Below are 23,276 nucleotides of genomic sequence, written 5' to 3' on the forward strand. Positions count from 1 at the left end.
GAGATCCTGCGCCCCAAGCCGAGTTTGGGGGCGCGGAGGAGGACGGAACGCGGGGTGGGGCGCGAACCGAGTGCAGACGGCGCAGACGGCATGGGCATGGAGTGGGCGGGTGGTACACCGTGTACCACCCATTTTATCGTTGTTGACGAGGAATCCTGCGCCCCAAGCCGAGTTTGGGGGCGCGGAGGAGGACGGAACACGGGATGGGGGCGAAACGAGCGCCGACGGTGTGGGCGTGGAGTGGGTGGGTGGTACACCGTGTGCCACCCGTCTCGCTGTCGTCGACGAGGAATCCCGCGGCCCAAGCCGAGTTTGGGGGTGCAGAGGAGGACGGAACGTGGGGTGGGGGCGAATCGAGCGCCGACGGTGTGGGCGTGGAGTGGGTGGGTGGTACACCGTGTGCCACCCGTCTCGCTGTCGTCGACAAGGAATCCCGCGGCCCAAGCCGAGTTTGGGGGTGCGGAGGAGGACGGAACGCGGGGTGGGGGTGAATCGAGCGCAGACGGCGTGGGCGTGGAGTGGGTGGGTGGTACATCGAGTACCACTCATTTCATCGTCGTCAACGTGAGATCCCGCGCCCCAAGCCGAGTTTGGGGCAGCGGAGGAGGACGGAACACAGGGTGGGGCGCGAACCGAGTGAAGACGGCACAGGCGGCGTGGGCATGGAGTGGGTGGGTGGTACATCTTACGCCACTTTATTAGGTTAAACCTAATTTGCAAGTATGGAATTCTTCAAATCTTGTTGCATATATCCCATGTATACATACTAATAATGTACTCTACAAAGTCTGACGGTGTTCGGCGGTCCCGTTTGTGAGCAATGAGGCATACAAATTGTGTCTGACCGTCATGACTGTCATGGGCGCTTGATTGACGGTCAGTGACAGTTATGACCCACGCCATGCTAGGGACATCTGAAGGACATCGCAGGCTGTGTCTACCACGCTGCACACTGGTAAGTACTCCTCCAGTGACTGTTGTGACTCTCCATGACCGGCAAGTTGACCATCAAGTTGACCGTCATGACCGTCAGCCTGACCGTCAAGTTGACCGTCATGACCGTCATGACCATCAGCCTGACCGTCAAGTAAGCGCCGATGACCGTCAGCCTGACCGTCAAGTAAGCGCCAATGACCGTCATGACCGTCAGCCTGACCGTCAAGTAAGCGCCGATGACCGTCAGAGGTTCTCACGCATTCTCCATTGTCTGAGGTTCCTCTCCATTAAAATGAATGTATTCAGCAACATGTTCTGTGCATATTTCCCAGAACCGACCCCTGAGATCACTTGCTCAGTTGCACTGGAATTCCCGAGCAAATAAGCGCCCGTTGACCGTCAATCTGGGCGCCTAATGACTCCGGAAAACCGGAGCCTATCCACTGCGTCCTGGCACAGGCAAGAAACAGCCAAATCTGCTCAGAGGCATGAATATAAAGAACAAAGTACAAAATATAAAGCTATAATTGTCAAAGCAAGACATGTTCTTCTAATACAGCCGTCACCGTACTATACAAGACATCGCTCTTATCGTTCACAGTGTTTGTGAATAAGCAGGCACCCATCCATGGCTCTATCTCGCTCACCCAGAAGGAGTATTGGCCATTTTCAGTCCTGAAGACACCAATATCCAGCCTAGCAAAAAGCCGAAGGTCGGACCAAAGGTTCCTTTCCCCCGCACCAATCTTCTTCCAATCTTCTTCCTGCCCCTTGATAAACTTGTAGAGGATATTGGTGGCGAAGCTACGAAGTCGCTCAAAGCCATGGGAACCCAACCAGAATGGGACATTGCTATCCAACATGTCGAACACCTCCTGATTGGATATCATGGACGCCGTTCGTTGATTGTCCGCATCACCAGCACTGAGAAAATAATGCGTGAACAAAAGATAGCAACTCAGAGGTGTCTCACTCACCGTAGCTTCTCCAATGGGATGATGCTTACAGGCTCCATGGACACCATTTGGGACCCACCCGCACGCGTGCCGACCGTGTAGATCAACTCGCCTCCAGCAAAAAAGCACCTCACCTCACCCTTCTGCTGCATCTCCTGGATGAGCGGTTGAATGAAATAGTGAGGTCTTGGAATGGTCGAGTTCGCTGTTTGCCACATCTTTTTCGTCTTCTTCATGTCGTCCTTCACCTTTTTCAAGACTTGCCTTGCCGTGTTGTTATCATCCACCTTCCAGACATGGCTTGAGCTTGCCCCCATAGTTCGCTTGATCACAATGGAATTGAGATCGACGTTCATCTGGTGCAGTTCCTCCATGTCATTGAAGCCCAATACTGCTGGGAATTTTCCAAGGGCGTCCATGAGGCCAACAGAGCAGTGGGCGACAGACAAAAGAATATTCCTTTTGTCTGATAACCACCATAGCTGGAATGGGTCGGGAAAAAAGACGACGGATTGGCTCAAATGTCTCAACCCATTCAAGTAAGGAGCCAAGTCCTTTGCTGGCATGGCGTTCGGGCTGTAGGTGGGATCTCTGAATGAACGTGAGCCACGGAACCACCGCAGGAAAGAGATCGACTCACAGAGGATCGAGAATGAAGTCCATTCCCCCGCAAATCAGGTCGAAGGACTGGAGTTGAATCCAACCCGGAGTCTTGGATCCTTTGAGCACGAGACGCATCCACTGTCCCATGTCCATGAACGTAATGTCCCAGGCATCCTTTCTAACCCACATCTCGATGGCCAAGGCTGACTGGAGCAGACTTGTCAGGTCTGGGTGAGAGGACGAGCGGAAGGAGGCTTACAAATTCATCCACCACATAGGGCACATTCGCCAAAGCATTTCCAAGCTCCTTCGCACGCAGCTTGTCCACTGAAAAATGATCTGGCCACGCCTTCAAAAGGATTTCTGCCAGTTCCTCGTCCACATGCTCTAGCCTTTTGAAGCCTAAGAGATCCCCTTCGTATTCAAAAAATCGAGAGACTGGGTTTCGAAAGTTTGGCAACCAAAGGACCTTTCTCCTGAAGCCCCTGATTTTATGCCCGTCCTTTGCCTTGGGAAAGGGAACGACCTGTTGGACCTTGGGCAGGCTGGATGCCGGTCTGACAGCCCAAGCGGTCGTTTCATGCTCTAGCACAAGCGAAGGTTGAGCGTGGCCGTGTCAGGGGGTTGGCGTGGCTGAGGGTTCCCGAGCAAGGCCAAAGTCGCGTGGATTGCGGGGCGTCAACCAACGTGTTTCATGGATGGGCGTCTCTGCGTTAGAGGGTCGTGGCAGCTGGGATGGCCTAGGGGTAAAGAGGTGTAGGGGATCTTGGGGAGGTAGTGAGATGCGCGGTGGGGAAATCGGTAGGTGAGAGGGGCCTGCTGCGGGTGGCTGCTGTGGGGAGGAAGAACGGCTGGTGTTGAGATTCAGCCGAGCCGCCACCTTCTGCTCGTAGATATCGGGCGGGCATTCTGCCTTGAAATTGTCCAGATGAGCCTTTTGATTGCTCAGTTTCCCCTCCGTAATGAAAAGGTAGAAGCCATAGGCGTTCTCTTCCCACTGTTGCCGCGTGGGTGCAACAGTTTCGTCAGGAAGTTTGACAGGCTTGGGGCATGGCTCATTTCCCTTGACGCAAGGATTATCCTTCTTGCATAGAAGGTGGTGCATCGGACATTCAGCTGTGCATTTTGGGTGGACCCGGTTGTTCGGGAGGTGCTTTCGAAAACGGCTGCCTCCTTCTTTTATGAACAGGAGACAGGTCTTGGAGGCAGAGTCTTGTCCCACGGCGCGAGCAGTTTTTAACATATGGTTGCTATCGTGGACGCAGGTGTGGGGGCAGGCTAAGATCTTCATGGTGTAGGTGGAGGAGGATCGCATTTTTTTGTACCATTACCTGTGATGGTCGTGACCGTCAGATAGGGGTCATTTTTGTCGCACTTAGCTTATCAGATTGAATCTCATCAACCGTCATGTCGTTCAATCGCAAACGCTCAGACTCTTCTAGCTCTGAATCTGAGACAGGGAATCTGCTCGCAGATCCCAACTTCTTGGATGTGGAGGATGACGATGCAATGGTAATTCCATCTCTTCTTAGAGCGCAGCCTGAGCTAACCCTGTCCAGAAAAAGCGGAAAGCAAAGTTGGACCCGCTCAGATCCCGCTGCGCCGTACCCCCCATTGAAGGCAATCTCACATCTCCTTTTTCTCAGCACGCAAAGAAGAAACTCAGCGAAGAAATCCTTCGCCAGAGGTTGCATGAGCAAATGGGGAAGAAACTTGCCAGCTTCAACAAGTACGCTCCTACGTTCAGAACAAAGTTTCGGTTGGACGAACTGCAGCCATCAACGCCAGGCAACATGGCAGAATATGCGCGGAAACACCTTGGAGATGACGTTCTACCTCAGGTCATATCGGGGAAGTGGGTTGACGCCGACGACGAGCCTCTCCTGTTCTATCTTGGACAGCGAGATAAGAATGACAACACGGAGAAGCCGGTAAGTCTTTTCACTTGTCTTTGGCCAGATATCATATTCACATGTTGTTTACAGATGGCTGAAGATCTGGACGCTCAATATGTTCCTGAGAGAACCAGCCTCGATCACCCAGGGGCCAGTTACGTCCACGATGGTCTGCCAGTAAGTCTGTAAGTTGTATATAAGAGTCCCTTTCTGATGTCTCTGACAGCCAGCCGCACTTGAGCGGCTCTGGCAGGCCACCCAAGATCTTTGCTCCCAATTGCCGCCCAAAATCCCGCCCGAGCTGACTCGGCATGGGCTGCAGCGCCGGGACGGAGGAGATGACCGTGTTATGGAATACAGGATGGAGGATGGAAGTATCCGAGAGGAACGGCGAGGAGTACACCATCTCGTCCAAGGGTGGGTAATGCAAGGACACCACGATGTACGTCCCGCACTTTCAAGGCTTTCTCATCCTCACCAATTTCATGCGGCAGAAACTCTACCTATCGGCGGACATCCACGAGTCTTCTTCAGGCGTGGCAGCGACCAGAGCATATTACGCAGCCACGAAGGAGATAGCAGGACTCCTCGGCCTCGTTGTCAAGACGCTCCTTCCGGAGCAGTACGAAAAGTACCAGGAGGCTTTTGAAGCGGGAGTTTGGTTCGCAGATGAAGATCCTGGGCCCTTCCTGGGCCGTGCTGTAGTATGGAAGCTTCAACTTAGGATGCATAAGGATAAAGCAGACGCAGGCTTTTCTATCAGCGTCCCATTTGGTGCCTATACAGGTGGTTATATGATCATCCCTCAACTCCATGCCAAGCTCAGGTAAATCACTCTTTGAATATTCTTTCTCAACTCAACATCTTTCTGTCGTCCAAGCTATATCATCAAGTTTCAAGATGGGAACCTACAGATGGCATGCAGAAGGGCGGCCTCACTCCGGGCAGATCTGCCCACATATTTTTCTTTCCCAAGCCCACTTTTCAACTCCTTCAGGATAAACCCAAGTTTTGGGGGCGTAACACGGCTTATGGGAATGTGGGCGACGTATCAAAAGTTGTAGGGTAGCTACTATTTTGTTTTCGCACAACAATGTATTCGCTAGTCTTGAAATGAAGCGTAAGGATTCTACAGCGCTCACAAATTGAAAGCTAGTGATCCAGATACTATATACTTCTAAATTTGAGAACACTTCGCACTTGAGAACTTACTTCTAAGTAGGACCTGTACTATCACTGCGCTAGATGTGCAAATATTTGGCACTCTTTCACAGAAACGAAATTCTACGACCACAAGTTCGCGCTGGATCCCTTTGGGCATGAGTGGTCAAGTAGTATACATTGTAATCTACCTTAAGAAATAATCCAGAGGTGCTCTATCCAGAATTCAAGAGGTTATAGACATGCTGGAGTGCGCAGTGCAAATGGATCCTCTAATGCAAAATGCCAAGACGCAGTTCTGTCTCGATCTGTCAGCAATATTTGCACTCCGCCATCATGCTGCTATGCTTTCCCTGAGCCGCGTCCAAGTCGCGTCAGACGCGTCGTGGGAGACCTCAAGAGCGGTGGAATGACAAGGAGAAGAATTGAATACTAAACTCTAATACGACTAAAGCTATGAAGGATTATGCGGGTGATAGTGGTATAGTATGAATTAGTAAAATAAGCAGTATTCAGACTTAACGCAGAAGTTGAGGGCTGAGGACGCGTCGATGGAGTTTGAACTTTATCGCTGTTGTCCATGCCAACCATGCCCGCCGCCCAATTCCTTTTTGTAGCTCGCATTCCAGGTAGCCAATCTTGTAGAAACTTGATGTAATGTCTTACGATGACAATATCCGCACGACGCATTTCAGCTCTGAACGATGCTGCCAGCTCGCTGGACTGTGATTTGCACCCAAATGCAAACAACCATTTGCTACCTACATCACGAGGATATTGACGAAGGAGCTCTAAATCTCTTACCAAGGTTGATAGTATCTGTACTCGTTCAAACTGATTTTTTGGTGATTTGCGGGACAGAGGATGGGCAGCAAAAAATGTTCTTGCATTAGGGGATCCGCTTTGCATTGGTGGCGCAGTGATAGTACATGCGCTGGCCAACACGGCATACCTCCTCTGCTTCAGGTCATCTCTGATGAGGCCAACGTAGGCGCCCTCGGGGCACTCAAAAACGAAGGCAAGCTCAGGTGCCCACGGGGCACTCAACAAGGAGCACATCCAAGATGTCCATTCAAGCATGAGAGAAGTGGGGATGAACGAAAGGAAGTTGAAAAAATCAACCCTAAACCCTGCGCCAAGCAGATGACTACAGGTCGGGGCATCTCGGCGTTTTGGGCGCTTATTCTCACCGGAAAACCGGAGGTCTATACCAAATTGGCGTCTGTCGGAGCTCAAACTTTAAGCTCCGAAAAAAGTGTCGCACGACTCGAGTCCAAAGTTGAGCATCGCGTCAATATGAGTGGGACAGAAGAGACGTTTAGCAGCCCTATCTCATCCCCTTATCCACATTCCGGCGACAATGACGATGTCCCCATGTCGAAACCCATAAAACCATCAAAGGCTGGCGCCAAACGGCGTTGGTCCCATCTCATCTCCGACGATGACGACGACGAGTATGAGGATCAGTCCTTTAAACAACAAGACGCCGATACACCACCCCTGTCCACGCGCTTCATGAAAGGCCAGTCAAAGAAGCGTGATTCCCCACCTGCCAAACGTTCCCGACAGACCAGGCAGGCCGCCATCCCACCCCAAATGGCAGGCAATGAGATATATGATCCCCCTGACAAGCCGGAGTTTGATGGAACGGAGGAGCTGGAGCAACTATGGCCATGGGCTCAAGGTAGTATTTATTCAAGCGCTTCCAACATTCTGACCGAGCGTCTTTTGTAATAGAACCCTGCCCGATTATGATGGTGAGCGATCTCACAAAGCCATTCCCAGGTCCCCTGGAAAACGGCCTTCGTCAGCGCGCCCTCTTTCGGACTTCCGCATGTAAGTGGGCATTTTATGCTTTCACTTGTTTTTTCTCACGTCAATTTGTACAGGGGTTGATTCCGAAGAAGAGGATGAGCCAATGGAAGGGGAAAAAAGTAGATAGCCGTTAGCTCCTGACAATGTCTTCTACCAAAGTTGACAATCGTGTTTTTTGTCAGACTCTTGGATGCTTCTTGAAAAGGAAATGGAGCAACTTCCTCATGGTGAGTTACGCTGTTTTCAATTCATATCCTTTCCTGATAGACGAAGAAGTCTCAGAAGAAGTGCCAAAAACGCCTCAAAGATATGGCCCGCAGACACGGTTTCTCTCCGTACCGTCAATAGGCTTGCATGAAGATTCAAGTCCAGGAAACGATGACATAAGGGTTGAGAAAAAGACAATTATGGAAGAGATAACTGTGAGACGAAACGCAAACATTCCAGTCCAAAAATCAACCGTCAGGGCCAAACCAAACGCACGTAAAGTAAGTTCATCATTTCCTCGTTCTGAAATACCATGTATCTACTTCTTCTCAGGCAAATACCAGCACGGCTAGCCAGGCAACTGCAGCGGTATCCGTTCTGATCCCATCTCTGCTGTCCAAAATGCCTGAGTTCCGCCTTTATTTAGAGATCTCAAGCAAAGAACTACCCAGTTATTCAGTCCGTACGACGTCAGGCCCCCTCAATCTCTGAGCTAGGGTTACCTGTTAATCGGACAAGGTGTCATGTCTCATCGGTCTCAACGTCCAGCACTAGCACATCGTCTACGCACCAAGATCCCAAAGAACCCTCAATATGGCTTGAGTATCTTACAAGTCATTTGAGACAATGGGCAGACAGCGCTGATTGGACAATTATTCTGGAGTGGTTGAGCGACAGGGAAAACCAATGTTCTTCCAAGACATTAAGTAGTATCCCCGCAGACGTGAGTTCTTTCAACCGTCTGTTGACATCTTCCTAAATTTTAAGACAGAGTATTGAACTTCTCCTCCCGCTCGTGAAGAAGCTGGCGCGACAGCTTATCGACTTGAAGGCAAGGGGCCAATCTCTGGACGAAAAGTTTCTCCGAGGGATAAAGTATGTGATGAAAATCATGAAGCTGTGGGACTGTAGGCAATAAGAATTAGGTATATAGCTAGATGTACGATGCCAAAATTCACCACCTGCGAGAACCCCTATCTTGACATTTGCACGCCGTTCCTTTTTTTCCCCTTCTCAAAAAATGGACGCAAAGTACATTCCCCCTTCTTCCTCAGTTCTAAAACGAATGTCCACAACGCCAGGCCTTATTATACAAAGGGATATTGCGATCCAAATAGAACAGAATGAATTGTAAGACGTCTTCCTCAATCCAACAACTCGTAACAGAGTTTATCCTGCAGCGTCGTAATCTCGCCATGGGAGGATTCCGAAGAAACATGGAGGGGTAAAGTGATGGAAATCAGGCTGTCAGAGTCCCAAAAGGCTTGGGTTCAGATCCAATGGTTATATTCAGCAAGGGACACCCGCAATATTTCATGGATAGGCGGCAGGTTGTCTGACTCGCAGTTCGTTCTTATATCCCTTATCTCATTTTCTAACCATTTATGACATTTTTATTCAGTCAAAAGGCGGTCAGCTCCCTTGGGACGCATGAGTATCTCATATCTGATCATTTTGACTGGGTTAGCAGCGAAGCTCTTCTCGGTACGTTGGTTCGCAGCTCCGCTTTCTCCAGGACTTCATCTGCGCATAGGGCCATGCGAAATTCTCCACTACAATGACATGCCTGGATGTTCTCCTTTTGAGGTCTCTCCGAAAGCCCTCTTCTACCGATTCTCTTTGGTGACGACTCGCAAGCATCCTAAACTAAGGGTATGATAGAGTCCACCCATTACTTTGTAGCTCATTCTTTCCAGGGACTTACATATCACTGCCTATGCAAGTCCGTATATGATCCAGAGAAAGATCGACAGAGATACTGCTCTAGTTGCTCTGCATGGTATCATGAACGGTGTATGAAGAAGGCTCCTGCTGGTTTGGACAGCGGAGTGGATCCCGCATTGAATGGACTCAGCCATGTCCTATTGGCCAGCCCTATTGTGCGGGGAGGAGAGAATCGCTCCATAAGGGACACGCGTTCTTGGGAGATGGCTGGATCTGGGCAGGCGCTGAGAAACCTTGCCCATTTTCTTAACCATGGGGGCTGTCTAGATCCCAATTGGGCAGCGTCAATGGGCGGGGAAGAGTTTTTTCAAACACTTCTAACATTAGGAAAAGTAGCATACCTCTGCCCCAGCTGCGAAGAGTCCATATAGTTTAGTCATAATAACCCTGAAAAACAAGCGACGTAAATAAAACATCCGTTCAAACCCGCTCTCTTTTTTCACTGCAAGAAGCCATGAATATCTTATCCCTTCAGCAAAACTTGGCCAATTCTTTTGGACTTTCTTCTGATGATGATTCCTCCCCTCTTGACTCACCCGCCTCTTCTCAAAGTCTCGGTGGTCGTCTTAAGGATGCTTATGACCTCAGTCCCTCCTCATCTGTTTTTTCTGACGGCGGTAATTCCCTGGGCTTAGTTGCATCATTTCAGAACACCTTTGGGCTTATTTCACCATCCCTGTCTCTGTCCGACAACGACAACGACGATGACAGACTAAAATTGGTTCAAGAATTTCGGAACAAGCACAAGCCCAAAAAGTCACAGAAGCCCCCTGTATGGAGAAAGGACAGCATATCAAGCGTAGATACCGATGAGGATGACCCCAGTTCTACATTCTCAGACTTCGAAAGCAAAGGCCAAAAGGATGACGACTACGTGGAGCCTCCAGGTGCGCCGATGGGTTCTCCGCAGCTATCACCAGAGGGCGAGATGAGAGCTGCAGCAGGAGCTAACTCCATTGGTAAGTGTGCTGCGTTAACGTCTGATCGCACTTTAACAGTAGTTCCAGAGTTATACCTCATCAATCCTCTTCGGCTGGTACAAATTCGCGACTCTCTGATGACTCTGAGTCACGAACAGTACATCGACGGGATTGCGATGGATCAGTGGCTTCTGAAGCAGTACCAGCAGCTACAAGAGCCATTGCCTCGATACATCCCTATGACGTACCTGCTATGCGATGGGCCACCTTGGGGACCCGACGAGATTGATGGTTATCGAAGAATTTACGACGACTTACCCCTGATCGAGGAGGGTCCTTGCATAATGCAGGACTGCGTGGGTGTTATTTTGGTTAACAGAAACCACTACTGCTGCGTCATATTCCGCCCTGAAGCTCGTGAAATCCACATTCTGGGCCGCACTGGCGACCTCATGGGCAAGCGGGGAAACTGGACTGCGATAGGATCGCAAGATGTCTGGAGAAGGGTTTGCCTGCTCAATGGCTGGCAATTGGGCGAAGAGACCATGCATATCAAGGAAGTTGGATTACCGCAAAATGGCTACGACTGCGGCCCAATCGTATGCCAGGCCATTACGCACATGTGGACGGAACGGCTCGTCTTCGACTCGAATGGTTATTGGGAGAGGCCAGCCCTTCTTTGCTGCCATACAACTCGATTGACCATGCTCCGAGATCTCCAAATTAGCCTTGTGGACTGGATAACCATTCATGCCCATCTTCAAAACCATTACCCCGCTTTGATCGCCCAGTACCTAGATTTGCGAGAATTAGTTGATAACCTTCAAAAGTCCCTAACGCCCACCCTGTTAGCTGCTGTGGTCATTCCGATAGAGCAGAACCTCCTAACGAGCATGGCAATCTGCGCGAAATGCAAGCCGACGAGGCCCTTTCATCCGCAGAGGTCCTGTCGATCTGAACAGCTGAGCAAACTTCTCAAAGGCGCTCGAAGGTTCAATCCGTTCAATAATATAGTCTCTCCACCAGCCCAGGACGAGGACGGCGATAACCCATCCGGTGGAGAAAAGGACGACGACGAATTCGAGCTTGGCAGACTGGGGGCTCCAACTGAACACACACCTGCTCCGCTCGGTGCACTTATAGAGCGATTCCCACGACGCGTACTTCCGGTTCCCTTGACCCCGAGACCTGCGTTTCCTGTTCGCCTGACTAGGGTTATGGGATTGTTTTTCATATTTCCTAGGGAATTTTTAGGGATGGAATTTTTTCCCTAGGGTAGGGTAAGTGATGGTAGGGAAATGGTGATAGGGAGGACGATAGGGATACAGAGATAGGGAAATGATACGGAGCTGGTGGCAGGGAATATGGTAGGGAAGTAGCAGGGTTCATATGAGAGAGATGGTAGGGAATTGGTGGTAGGGAAAATAGCAGGGATGCATAACACACAGATGCTAGGGGAAAATGTAGAGGAATGGTGGTAGAAAAAACATTAGGGACACAATAGGGTACATGAGAGAACACTGCTAGAAGACTAGTGACAGGGAAAACAGTAGCAAAGGCACTAGCATGAAGCTTAGGAGCAAGGAATGGGGAAACCATTAGGGATGGAGTGAGAAATGGTGCTGAAAATGCCAAAGATGAAAATAGGGATTGATAAGATGTATAGAACAGTTGTGTGGCCGTCTTGGACGACCTGGTGTGTGGTGGGATGCATTGGTGGTGTGGGGAATGTTGTAACAGATTCCATCGATGTATATTATTACAAGACGGAGTCAATGGGTCAGTGCGTGGGAAGACGAAGTGGGTCAGTGCGTGGGATGTGGAATGGGACAGTGCGTGGGAAGGCGGAATGCACATCGGAGCGCTGACAGTTTCGTGGGAAAACGGAAGCAATTTCGGGGCGGTCATAATTTCGTGGGAAAGCGGGTAGACATCAGTCAATAGCGGGTGAGCACTATACGCGCTGCGTGGCCGTCCTGGACGGCCACAAGTGGATCATGAGTAAGTATGGACCAACAAAAACTCAGCATATATGCTGTAGAGTATGTTTCTGACCGTCCAGGACGGCTATACGCAGTGCATGTCAACAGTCAACTCCACAGCAAGCAAGTCAAGTAAGTGGATACACGCAATCACGATTATTTGGCGTGTCGGCGAAGAGCGGCGACAGGTAAAGTAATAAATAAGTAAAGAGTTGAGAAGAAAGCATCATTTATGGGTTAGTTGAAAGTAGAGATGAGAATGTGACAACTTGAACTTGCCGTCACGGACGGACAAATGTGGGCACGTTCTTTGTGTGTGCATTATCGTTAATAACCAGCATAATATTCCATCATGTGTGAGTGTGTGTGTGTGCGTGTGTGTACACACAAATACAAAGCTCAAATGAATACAGGGCAAACAAAACGGTGGTCGAAAACTACAAATGTATGTCACGCGTCACGATTACAAATTTATGTCACACGTCATTATGTACAAATTTGGGTCGTCGCAATTGTCATTTTTGTCACGCGTCACATTTACCAATTTGGGTCGTCACAAGTAATATTTCTGTCACGCGTCACATTTACCAATTTGGGTCGTCACAATTATTATTTTATTGTCACTCGTCACGATTACTAATCAGTCACGCGTCACGGGCGCTTAGACTATGGAAAAACCGTAGTCGTCTGGTCTTGGGCGCCTAAAGCGCTGACAAATCCCGCCCTTCCTATTTGGGCGAACGGCGCCTCTCTCACTACACCCGTCACCACACATCTTCGCCCTCACCTCATTACCAACAACCACACCATACAACACAACAACTATCACTCTTAACAATGCCATCCCTCTACATTATCTCGACAACTCTCGCTTCGCGTCGTTTCCGAGGACAACGACAACAACTCCAAACAGCAGTAATGACGGCGTTGATCGCCAATCAGGCGACGATCGAGGCAGACGGGAGACACAACTACGAGTCGTTGACTCACTTCGTCATCGTGTAAGTCAATTTCTTTGTCGTTCGCTCTGCGCTAACTTGTTTTAGCGGGGCCCCGCATAACAGCCCCTCAGAGTCACAATCACACGTGACTGTGAGGGGCTACATCGACGACGCCCCCGCCATAACCATTCACGTCAAATTTTCGCGGCGATGGAACGTAAAAGAAGTCAGGACGTTTCGGGGGGGACTGGCTTTGACCGCGTCCGACTTGGATTTTGTTTGGTAAGTAATGTCACATATACCCTTCTATTCATCACTAACGCCTTTTCGCAGTGATATATAGTAGCATTATGTAGCTTCCGATTTTTTGTCGACAGAATTGCTTGTAAAATTCGCGATCGATGTAGCTTCTGACGTCGACCATTACGTAGATGTTGTTTTGGCCCAGGTAAGGTACTAACAAAGATAATTAAAAATCATGCTGACAATGTTATATGTAGGCCACCCATCGCCCTCGACTGCTCGCCAGCCCCGACGCAGATCTCATTCATATAAACGAGCTCTATCACTGTAAGTTCTTCACTTGCTCTACATAATTGACCGTCCAGGACTGACATATTGTTTCATCCTCATTTCGTGCTGCGTTACGCGACGAATAAAAGCACAGGCGTGTCCAACGACACAAATACACGGTGAGTACGTCCACGCCTACTCATTTCGTGCGTGCTGTGTTACGGCGACGAATAATACAAGCAGCGTGTTCAACAACACAAATACACGGTGAGCACGTCCACGTCTATCTTGACCGTCCAGGACTGACAATTTGTGTCATGTTCATTTTGTGCATGCTGTTTTACGCGACGAATAATACAAGCAGCGTGTCCAACGACACAAATACACGGTGAGTACGTCCACGTCTATCTTGACCGTCCAGGACTGACACATTGTGCTGAGACCTCAGAGATAATGAAAATACTTATTGAGTACTGCGTTTTCGTACACAAAAGTAAAACTAATGACGGGAGGGGAGGGGAGACGACTACGATATCACCACTACTAGCGCCTTTTCTTTGCTTTGAACGGGTTTGTTGGCTTCTTTGTCAGCGCGGGGAGATCTTTGAGCTCGACGTCAGTGCTGTGAGCAGAGAATCTGGTAGGTTGTCGATGTGGCGGCTGTTCAGCGTGTGAATGCAAGACTGCTGTAGAACAAAGTGCACTGAGCCGTCCGTATTGTCATGAGATTAGAGTAACACAAACCTTTGTTCCTAGTGAGGCTTTGGAGAAACGACGGAGGCCTTGGCTGTTCAAACTCATCTGAGTCTTCGTTCGACAGTTCTGAGGGAATTGGCGGTGAAGCGTTAATCCCTCGACCAATTGAGTCTACAGTCTCTTGTGATGAGTGTGGCGCTGCCTCTACCCCAGAATTGAGGTGATCATTGGCCCCAGACCTGAGGGCTTGCAGATTTGCAAGTCGCCCAGCACGAGATCCTTCCGCCTTTCTGCCCAGCTTCGTCTTTCCAAGAGTACTTCCAGGCGTAGGTGAGGTAGGCCTCGGCGAGAACCTGACACGCTTGCTATCTTTGTCCCGCTTTTTCTGAGGCGTGTCGGGATATGGGTCACGGTTTCGCCGATGCGAAGAGATTGTAGGCTTCTTGGAGGTTGATTCGTCACCCACATCCATATCTGGCTTATCAATCAGATCACCTTCGGTAGGGATGAAGCTGGTCATACCATCGTCGGAGTCCAAGTCCACAAATAACGGGATATTGGAAGGTTCTGCGCTCTGATGCCTTGAGACACTGGGAAAGCTACGTATATCCTCGTCCTCGTCCAAGTCGATGGTTATCTCATTATTCGACAGGTCATCCCCAACCAATATCTCCGGTTGATTCTCGTTCTCGCTCCCCGCTGTCGAATTCCCCTTGTTGACGTCCACATGCTGAAGGTCAGGAATAAGTCCCTCAACATCGACTGTTGCTAATATTCAGATATGCGTATGAATTAGACCATGAAAGTTTCCGATAGATGACTCACGATTTGACGGGATCCCGGGAATAGAGGACTCGTCTGAAGATACATGATTATCTGCGGGTGGTAAGAATGGATAATCGGACAGAACGTACCGGGTTGACTGTCTTCTGAGCTGTAAGAGACTAGGGATGTCAAGGGTTTCTCTGTGGTAGGCGTTGGATCATTGACACCGTTGGTACCCAATGATAATACTCACTTGTGGACGCAGACTTGCTAACGTGAGTACCAGCGACGTCTTGGCCAATAACCGTGCCCAAGATTTGCTTGCCGTCTGACAAGGTCTGCTTGGATTGAACGGAGACATCACGGTTGTCATTCTCTCCATCAGAATCTTCGACAGTCTCCGCACTTATCGGTTTTTCTAATCAGTATATTGAGTGTCACGTCGCGCTGAAATTAATCGGCTTTGCTTACTTTTCCTGAACGTCTTAGTATGTTTTCTGGGTTTGGCGGATGATATTGATGTATCCATTGGCGTATCGGAATCAACATCGGTCGTCCTAAGTCGTTGAGCACCGTCTATTAGATTCAGGGCTTGTCAGCTGTAAATTGATCAGCCTGCACTCAACGTACTCTTGCTACTCTCTCCGGGGAAACTCTGCTTGCCCTTTTTGCCTTTGACGTCGCTGGGACGAGGGATATCGTCCTCTGAAAGTGAGGTCGTGAGGTAAACTTTCCAGACAATTACACATTACACGATACCTAATTCAGATGCGTACGGAAGTGTAGCATCGTCCGTGTTTTCTAGAGCTATGGGAGCCTTCAAAAAGAATGTCGCAGAATTTAGTGTATACTCACCGGTGGAGGTGACAGGCGCAGACAAAGTAACGGGCTTTTCCTTCTTGGACTTAGACTTACGCCTTGACGTCTTTCCTGTTCCCGAACGATTTTCATCAACTTGTTTCTCCTCAACATCAATCGTGATAGCATCGTCCATGTGTTCTAAAGCTGTGGAGGCATTGAGAAGCAATGTCGCCGTCCTCGACGGATACTCACCAGTGGAGGTGACAGGCGCAGACAAAGTAACGGGTTTTTCCGTCTTTGGTTTGGACTTACGCCTTGACGGCGTCTTTCCTGTACCCGAAATATCTTCACCATCGATCTCCATTTCCTCGCCAGCATCGAGCGCAAGTGATTTTTGGGTCAAAATACCTTGGATGTAATTGGTTCCTTCCCAGTTCTCCTGACAGGGATCTGGGCCGCCAGGGAGGAAGGACTCAGAGAGGTCCCGTTTTCCGAGAGCGTGACTTGCGAGGATGATATCTGCAGTACCACGTATGAGTAGCATGAAGCACAAGACGTCCTTCTTTTGCGGTTGTCGATAGCATCGATTCTCGATTTGGTGTTGTTCGAGAGCACTCCACGGTTGGTCCTAGTACAACAATTAAAAGGCATCTAAAATTGAGGTAGATCCATACCACAAAGACCACAATGTTAGCAATGGCGAGATTCAACCCGGTTGATCCAACCGATGAAATGATGAGGACACGGAACTCGTCGCTGGCATGGAACTTTTTCACAATCTTGCTACGAGCCCTCGTGTTCATTCCCCCATCTATCCATAGCGGTTGTATTCCATGTAACGTGAGAATCTACATGTCGATGGGCCATGAGAATCAATTGGATCTAAAGCAAGGGAAACGTACATTTCTGAGTAGCGGTCCAAGGGAAGGGTATTCTTGATAAATTAGAATCTTGTTCTGTCGAGAAGGCGTTGCTTCGTCCGGCATGGGCGGCAACACGAGGACTCCATCTAACACATAAGGCATTCCAGCCTCGTCACTGGCAAGGAAGTGAACGCAAAGATCGACGGCAGACTGTATCTTCGTCGACTTCATCGGTTGCCATTCTTCGAGGGAATTAAAGTGCGGGATGGGGTCAAAAAACGGAAGAGACTTCCCGTTGGCATCTTCTTCTTCTTTCCCGATTCGCGGGTAGGCAATGCATAGTCGGTGGGGAACATAGAAGCCTCGATTCATGACCAGGAGCTGAGCGTCACTGCCAGAGAAGCTGGTCATGCAGTATAAGTGCCAACGCAGACTCACATATCAATAGGCTATGACACGTACTCTGCCCTTGTCGTATTGGCATTCTTCTCAAAGATCACCTTCTCTCGGGGGGTGGGTTCGATCTCAAGGGTAATACGGCGCTTTTGAGGTAGGTTCACAAGCGGCTTTCCGTCTTGGCCGATTGTTCCTGGAGAGCGACAAAGGATCCTCCCTTTGAATCTATTCTTGATGCGAGTTGAAATTTGAACCCTCGCCTCCTGGAGACCGTCCTGGTCCGCAGGTCTGTTTTTCGTGGCAGATAGTCGTCTGATCGTCTTCATATCATCACGTTCTTGCTGGTACGCTTCATCAGTTGCGAACCATGGGACGTTGATGAGCCGCCCCATTGCAGACAAGTCCTAGTTTGGAGAGAAGTCAGCCTCCAATGTCTGGCGCAGCCCAATAGCACGTACCCTCGTCGATGTTTGCAGAGGAGTGCCAGTCATTGCGAGCCTCAATGAGGAACAGCTGAGAATTGTGGTGGCGGCACATTGTTTGACCCCTATCCACTGAGTCCGGGCCTAATGCTGGGTTAGGCCGGACCAATATTATGACTTTTTGGCCCATTCAGGCCCCTTTTCTACTGAAATGTAGACCAGAATCAAGTATAAGGTACACAATAAGTATTATATGCATCTGAACTACAAGCGTTAGACCTCGCGCATGCGAGCTCTAACGCGGACTTACAATTGAATTTGCACTGACACGTACTAAGCACTGAGTAGCTTTAGGGATATTAGGGATTATTAGGACTTTAAGGCTTCGGGTTTCAGAACGTTTATTTTGGAGCTCGTTTACGAGCGATTGTCTCGGTGGTTAGGTTAGGTGAGTGGGCAAAGTTATGGACTAAGCATTGCCTACAAGCTAGAAGTGTTAGAGCTCGTTTACGAGCTCTAACACGGACTCACTACTGAATATTCAAGTATCAGCACATATATATGCATCGGAAATCTTAGCTATACACTATCTACAAGCTCATAGCCATTCACCAACACCACCTACTCTTGACACCCCATCATGTGATGAGACTGCGGCCCGCATAGCAGGAACATTGCAGCGAAGGGATGAGACAGGGAGAGTGAATTGCTGCGAAGGGAGGTAGAGGGAGATAGGGGCTTCCTCAACGAGGGAATGGCTTCAGGGGATTGCGACGAAGGGAGGCAAAGGGAGTGATGTGATACAGGGGCCCACACCAGTTGGGAATAGCTTTGCGAATGGCAACGAAGGAGAGGCAGGGTGCACGTCATCATGCAGTGACATGCACATGACATAGGGGCCCCACATGGTTGGGATGGCCTCAGGAATCGCGTCGACGAAGAGGCGAAGGGAGGGATGGGAGATAGGGGCCCCCCACATTGTGGGGGTGGTCGCGGCCATCTCGGCGAAGAGGAAGGGAGGGGAAGAGGACAGGGCTGCCATTAGGGCGCGGACATGCATGTCATCACACCGAAAGAGACAGGGGCCCCTCAAGTTGGGGGCGGTTTTGGTAATTGCGGGGGAAGCAGGCAGCAGAGGGAGCGATGGGAGATAGGGGCTCCCCCGGCGAGGGAGTGGTTGCGGTCATCTCGGTCGAAGGAGGGCGCGCGTCAGCGAGACAGCGGCATCGCAACCCATCCAGTAGCCGCCAGGCTAATCTACCGCGTGTCAGTGCATATATGCGCATGGACTCAACAGCGACGTACCACGGTAGTGCTACCAGTTGTAGCCTAGTCCTCTGCGCCCTACAGCCCTCCTGTTCTACCCTCCGCCTGCGCCTGTACGCCCACTAGTCAATACCCGCGCGTCGCCGATATCGCGTTTGACGTGAATATATGCGCCCGTATGATTCCCCCTTGAGCTTCCTCTGCGAACCACGACTGTGGGTGAGGGCACCAAGGGGGACGTAACGTGGTCGCAAATTTGAAGATGGCGGTAGAGTGAGGACTATGGACGCGCCAGTCATGGATGGAACGTGCCAGGCATAATGCTGATGTGGGGAACTCGACGACGCCTGGCAGAGCTTGAAGACGACGGCATCAGGTTGGGCTTGTATTCGCTTTCGTCCGCGCACCCGCAGCGGTCGCGCGCGTCCACTTCAGGCTACAAGAATGAGATGGCCTTCCCAACTGCGCAGAGACTCACCTGACGGCTTCAGGGGAGGATCTCTCCGTCTCCACTCCATCTCTCCTTCACCCAACGTTCTGGACCCCCGTTCGCCGCCTGGTTCGACTTGAGAACGCGCGGCATTGGGTAGCGACACCTTTTCTGTTAGTTGTTACGCGCCGAGAGTCCTCTTGCTTAAGGAGACACGGAGGAGGGGGGATTGGAATGAAATGGGGGCGCTGTGGCCTTCCCAACAGTCGTCGATGTCCTTATCGTCGTCGTCGCCGTCGTGGTAAGCATGAGAGAGTGGTGAATTCGAAGTTAGGACTCGGCCAACGGAATACGGCGGGGTTTGATCGTACACGTGGCGCCAGTTCGGGCGTCAATAATGCGGGGTAGCCTCTCGCACCCCACTCCTTCCATGCCCTCTGCCATCCACGCTCAATCTTTGAGACATCGAACGCACGCGCTGAGGCACACTGCTTTGAAATGGAAGTCATGAGGCATGAGAGCCAAGCGGAGGACTCACCAAACTGGGAATCACGTAGCCAGGTAAGCACCCTAGCTCTCTGCAAAACAGGCGACATGTTGTGACCCAGGACGTGCGCAGCAATGCCTCTGCTCCGTTCCATACATCCCTGTCCCTCTCCATGAAATCCCCGCCCTTGAGGGCTCATCCATGCTTGCGCACGACACCACCGTTCTCTTCAGCCACTTTCTACTTGCGCACACCGCACAGAGCCCCCTCGAAACCCCCGCTGGCAACGACAAGACGAAGGGGAGACTAGCACAGCAGAGAGGCGTGCTGGGCTCGTACGGAGACGACACGGCGCCGACCATGAATACGCGCTACCTCTAGCGACTGGGTATACGAGAGAGCGGCGAAGAAGTCCACAAACCAGTAAACAAGGAACAAGGTAAGCACTCCTGCATTCTCTACGAAACAGGAACGACTTACGAACATGTTCTGGCTCAGAGCGTTCCCCGCGGTGCCTCTCCTTCATCCCCCACATCCCTCCGCCATTCCGCGATGTCCCCGCCCCCAGTACCCACTCCTCTCGTGCGCGACCTGCCACCATCCTGCCTCTCCCTGAGGAAGACGAAGTTGGAGGGATGAAAAGAGGAGACAACAGGATGGAGGAATACGAATGGGACACGAACGAAAGGGATACATCGGGTTGCACATGCAAACGCAAACGGCGGATGGACGAACGAAGGTACGAAGAGGAACGAAAAGAAATGGAGACCCACCTGCTGCATGCACACGCACGGACGCACTCCCCGCCTTCACTCCCATCCCACCTTCACTTCCATCCGCCGTCCCATTGAATCCCGCCTGCACTCGCAGCTTGCCCCATTGCCTCGCCTCGTAGTCCACCTTCCCTCCCTCCCATCGTATCCCATCGCATCGCCCTGCATCCCGTCTCCACGTCTCCCTAGCACGTCCACCGCAACCACGCTATGCACACTACCCCCACACTACGCCCAGATGACGAAAAGACGACAGACGGGCGCGCAGGCGGAGACGGCCGACAGCACAAGTTCCTGCGTCTGCATATGCACGCCCGCGCTGATGAATCAAACAAAGGCATGAGTATGCGTGAGGCAGGGCAGACGAGGGAGACGACGTACCCCGATTCTGCACCAATACCACCCTAATTCCCTGTGAGTTCCTCCCCGATTCCCCGAGCGCGCAGTATGCCCTTCACAGGGACGTCGGCTGCGCCGAGCGTCCCGCACAGACGCACCCACACACAGAGACATACACCAGCTCTTGCGGCGCTGGCGTTCGTTCGTGAGGAGGACGACGAGTGCGTGCGGGTTGAGCAGTGAGGTTGGATCTGGATATGGTGGATAGTCAGCACAGGGAAAGTGTACTAAAAGAACGAGAACGAGGGGGGGGATGCGAACGCGGGGAACGAACGAGGACAACGAGGACGAGAAGTCAGGGCGACGGAGGGAACGGAGTGGGAACACACGAATGAGGTGGAATGAACGCAAACCAGGCGGGAAGGAGACGAACAAAAGGAAGGTAGTGAACGCACCACGAACCACGGGTGCGCCCCGCCGCACGAATGTCGCCGAGACGCCAAAGCGCTGTGCTCGCGGCGCCCCTCCAACCCTGCATGGCAGAGGGCGTTATCGACAGGGTCTGCGATTGCGACGTCTGCGATTGTGATTGCGATTGTGTGGAGGATTGGGCATTGGGGCGACGTGCCTCGATGTCCATGTAGTGCCTTGTTGCTGGGTTTAGATGCTAGCCAATACGTGCTATGACGACGACGACGGTGAAGAGGAGCTACAGAGAGGACATCGGTAAGTCGGTTAGTCAAAGAAGAACGCAAACGAGACTCACCCCACGACCTTCAGACAGCCCGAAGATGCACAAACCCGCGCAACGCAAGGGGATCACCGCTTATCCTATCCACGTCCGCCATTCCTGCGACTGGACCTCGTTTGTGTGATCTATTTTCGATTATTGGTTACCCTGAAACGCGCAAGACTCAGTTGCGGGGCGGGGTACTGGGACGGTTTGATTAATGGGTGTGCGGCGACGGGTTATGAGATGAACAGGGAATGGGGAATGGGAAGAAAAGACCCGAAGAACTGAAGAAGGGACACAAGTTTAGCAGCAGCGTCGCGTAGAGAACTGGGGTTGACAGAATGCGAAAACGAAAACGACAATGAAAGCGAAACGAAAACAGGGATACAAAATCACCAAAGGACGTGGGGAACGCAGGACAAGGAACGGGCTGGACACGCAGGCCGAGGGGGCACGGCGGCGAGACGTGATCACGCTAGTGGGATCGGGGCTGACTCACTCACTCACCTACGCTTTGCGTTCGAGAGACATGCTCCTCTTTCCCTGCACCTCCCTGCGAACTCCCGGCATAGGGGCATTGGAACGACGTGGTGCCTTCGAGGCACTTCCTCAACGACTGCGAAGATTAGGTGCCTCAATAGACGGCGACGGCGTTGGCGCTGGCGAAGTATCGTGTCCAGAGTGCGCTGCGCAGAGTGGCAACGGGGGAGTGGAATGGGGAATATGGATGGGAGGGAGGAAAAAGTAGGTAAACAGGTAACCTATCGCTCCCCTCCCCCCACTAACCCCGCCGTTTCACAGCTACCAAACGCCCCTCCCCCAGCAGATGCTCGTTTGCGCGCGCACCAGGATCCTACGACTTGGGACGTGCGTAAAGTCCCCAGATCGCAAGCGAATAACTGGGTACCTCGCGTGTCGGGGATATGCCGCAGATCCATCGACACATCGGCAACTGGAGGATAACGATGACGAAGACGAAAGCGCGCTGGCTGGTGCTGGCGCTGGACCTGAGCATGTCCATCAAGAGCAACCACGAGAGCAGAAGGGGAGCGGAGTGCGGGAAGGTAAGTCGGAAGGTGGGAAGGCAAGTCGGAAGGTGGGATATGAGAAGAAAGCAAGGGATTGATAGGACTGTGAGTCACTGCTCAATGAAACAAGAACTGCGTGCTAACCTAGCGACAGAGAGGATGTGTTCGTGGTCAAGAGTGCCGAGATCGACCAAGTTCAACACGCCTACCTAAACGAACAAGAAAGAGGCGCCGGCGCTCTTCCGCAGCGACTACCAACTCAACGTTGACAACAGGGTACACGATGACAACTCCGACGTGCCTCAATCCACGCCAAGTCGTGACAAACTCTTCCACGACCGACACCATCATCCCTCTCTCACAAACTCGCAAGCTACGTGGCCAACGCGTCCAACTCTCTCACGTACGCTACGCCTTACGCCCATTACGATCCCAGGGGAGACGAATGAAAAGCCGGATCGGAATGAGTATATTAACTCGACTGGGTGCGTACTCTATTATTACATCTCCTTCTACCCGCTTACCTTAGCCATAGATCACTTCCCGCCTCTCCAACTCGTACTGTCGGCCTTGCACCATCCACTCGTCTCCCAGTCCACAACGCAAGGATCCCCTGCCTCTAA

General features: G+C 51.2%; 2 protein-coding genes across 2 annotated transcripts; both read left to right on the forward strand.

Moving 5' to 3' along the window:
- Positions 1-19,981: 19,981 nt before the first annotated feature.
- On the forward strand, positions 19,982-20,631 carry PC9H_002781 (uncharacterized protein; the record flags this gene model as incomplete). The annotated part of the gene is made up of 3 exons (XM_036772393.1): positions 19,982-20,104; positions 20,162-20,219; positions 20,279-20,631. 3 exons carry the CDS (start codon positions 19,982-19,984, stop codon positions 20,629-20,631), a joined length of 534 nt encoding a protein of 177 aa, XP_036625585.1.
- A 1,355-nt stretch (positions 20,632-21,986) lies between these two features.
- Positions 21,987-23,276, forward strand: PC9H_002782 (uncharacterized protein; the record flags this gene model as incomplete). The annotated part of the gene is made up of 4 exons (XM_036772394.1): positions 21,987-22,369; positions 22,427-22,689; positions 23,090-23,138; positions 23,189-23,276. The coding sequence occupies 4 exons, from the start codon at positions 21,987-21,989 to the stop codon at positions 23,274-23,276; spliced, it is 783 nt and encodes a 260-aa protein (XP_036625586.1).

This window comes from Pleurotus ostreatus (genome assembly GCF_014466165.1).
Source record: "Pleurotus ostreatus strain PC9 chromosome Unknown scaffold_14, whole genome shotgun sequence".
Lineage (NCBI taxonomy): Eukaryota > Fungi > Basidiomycota > Agaricomycetes > Agaricales > Pleurotaceae > Pleurotus > Pleurotus ostreatus.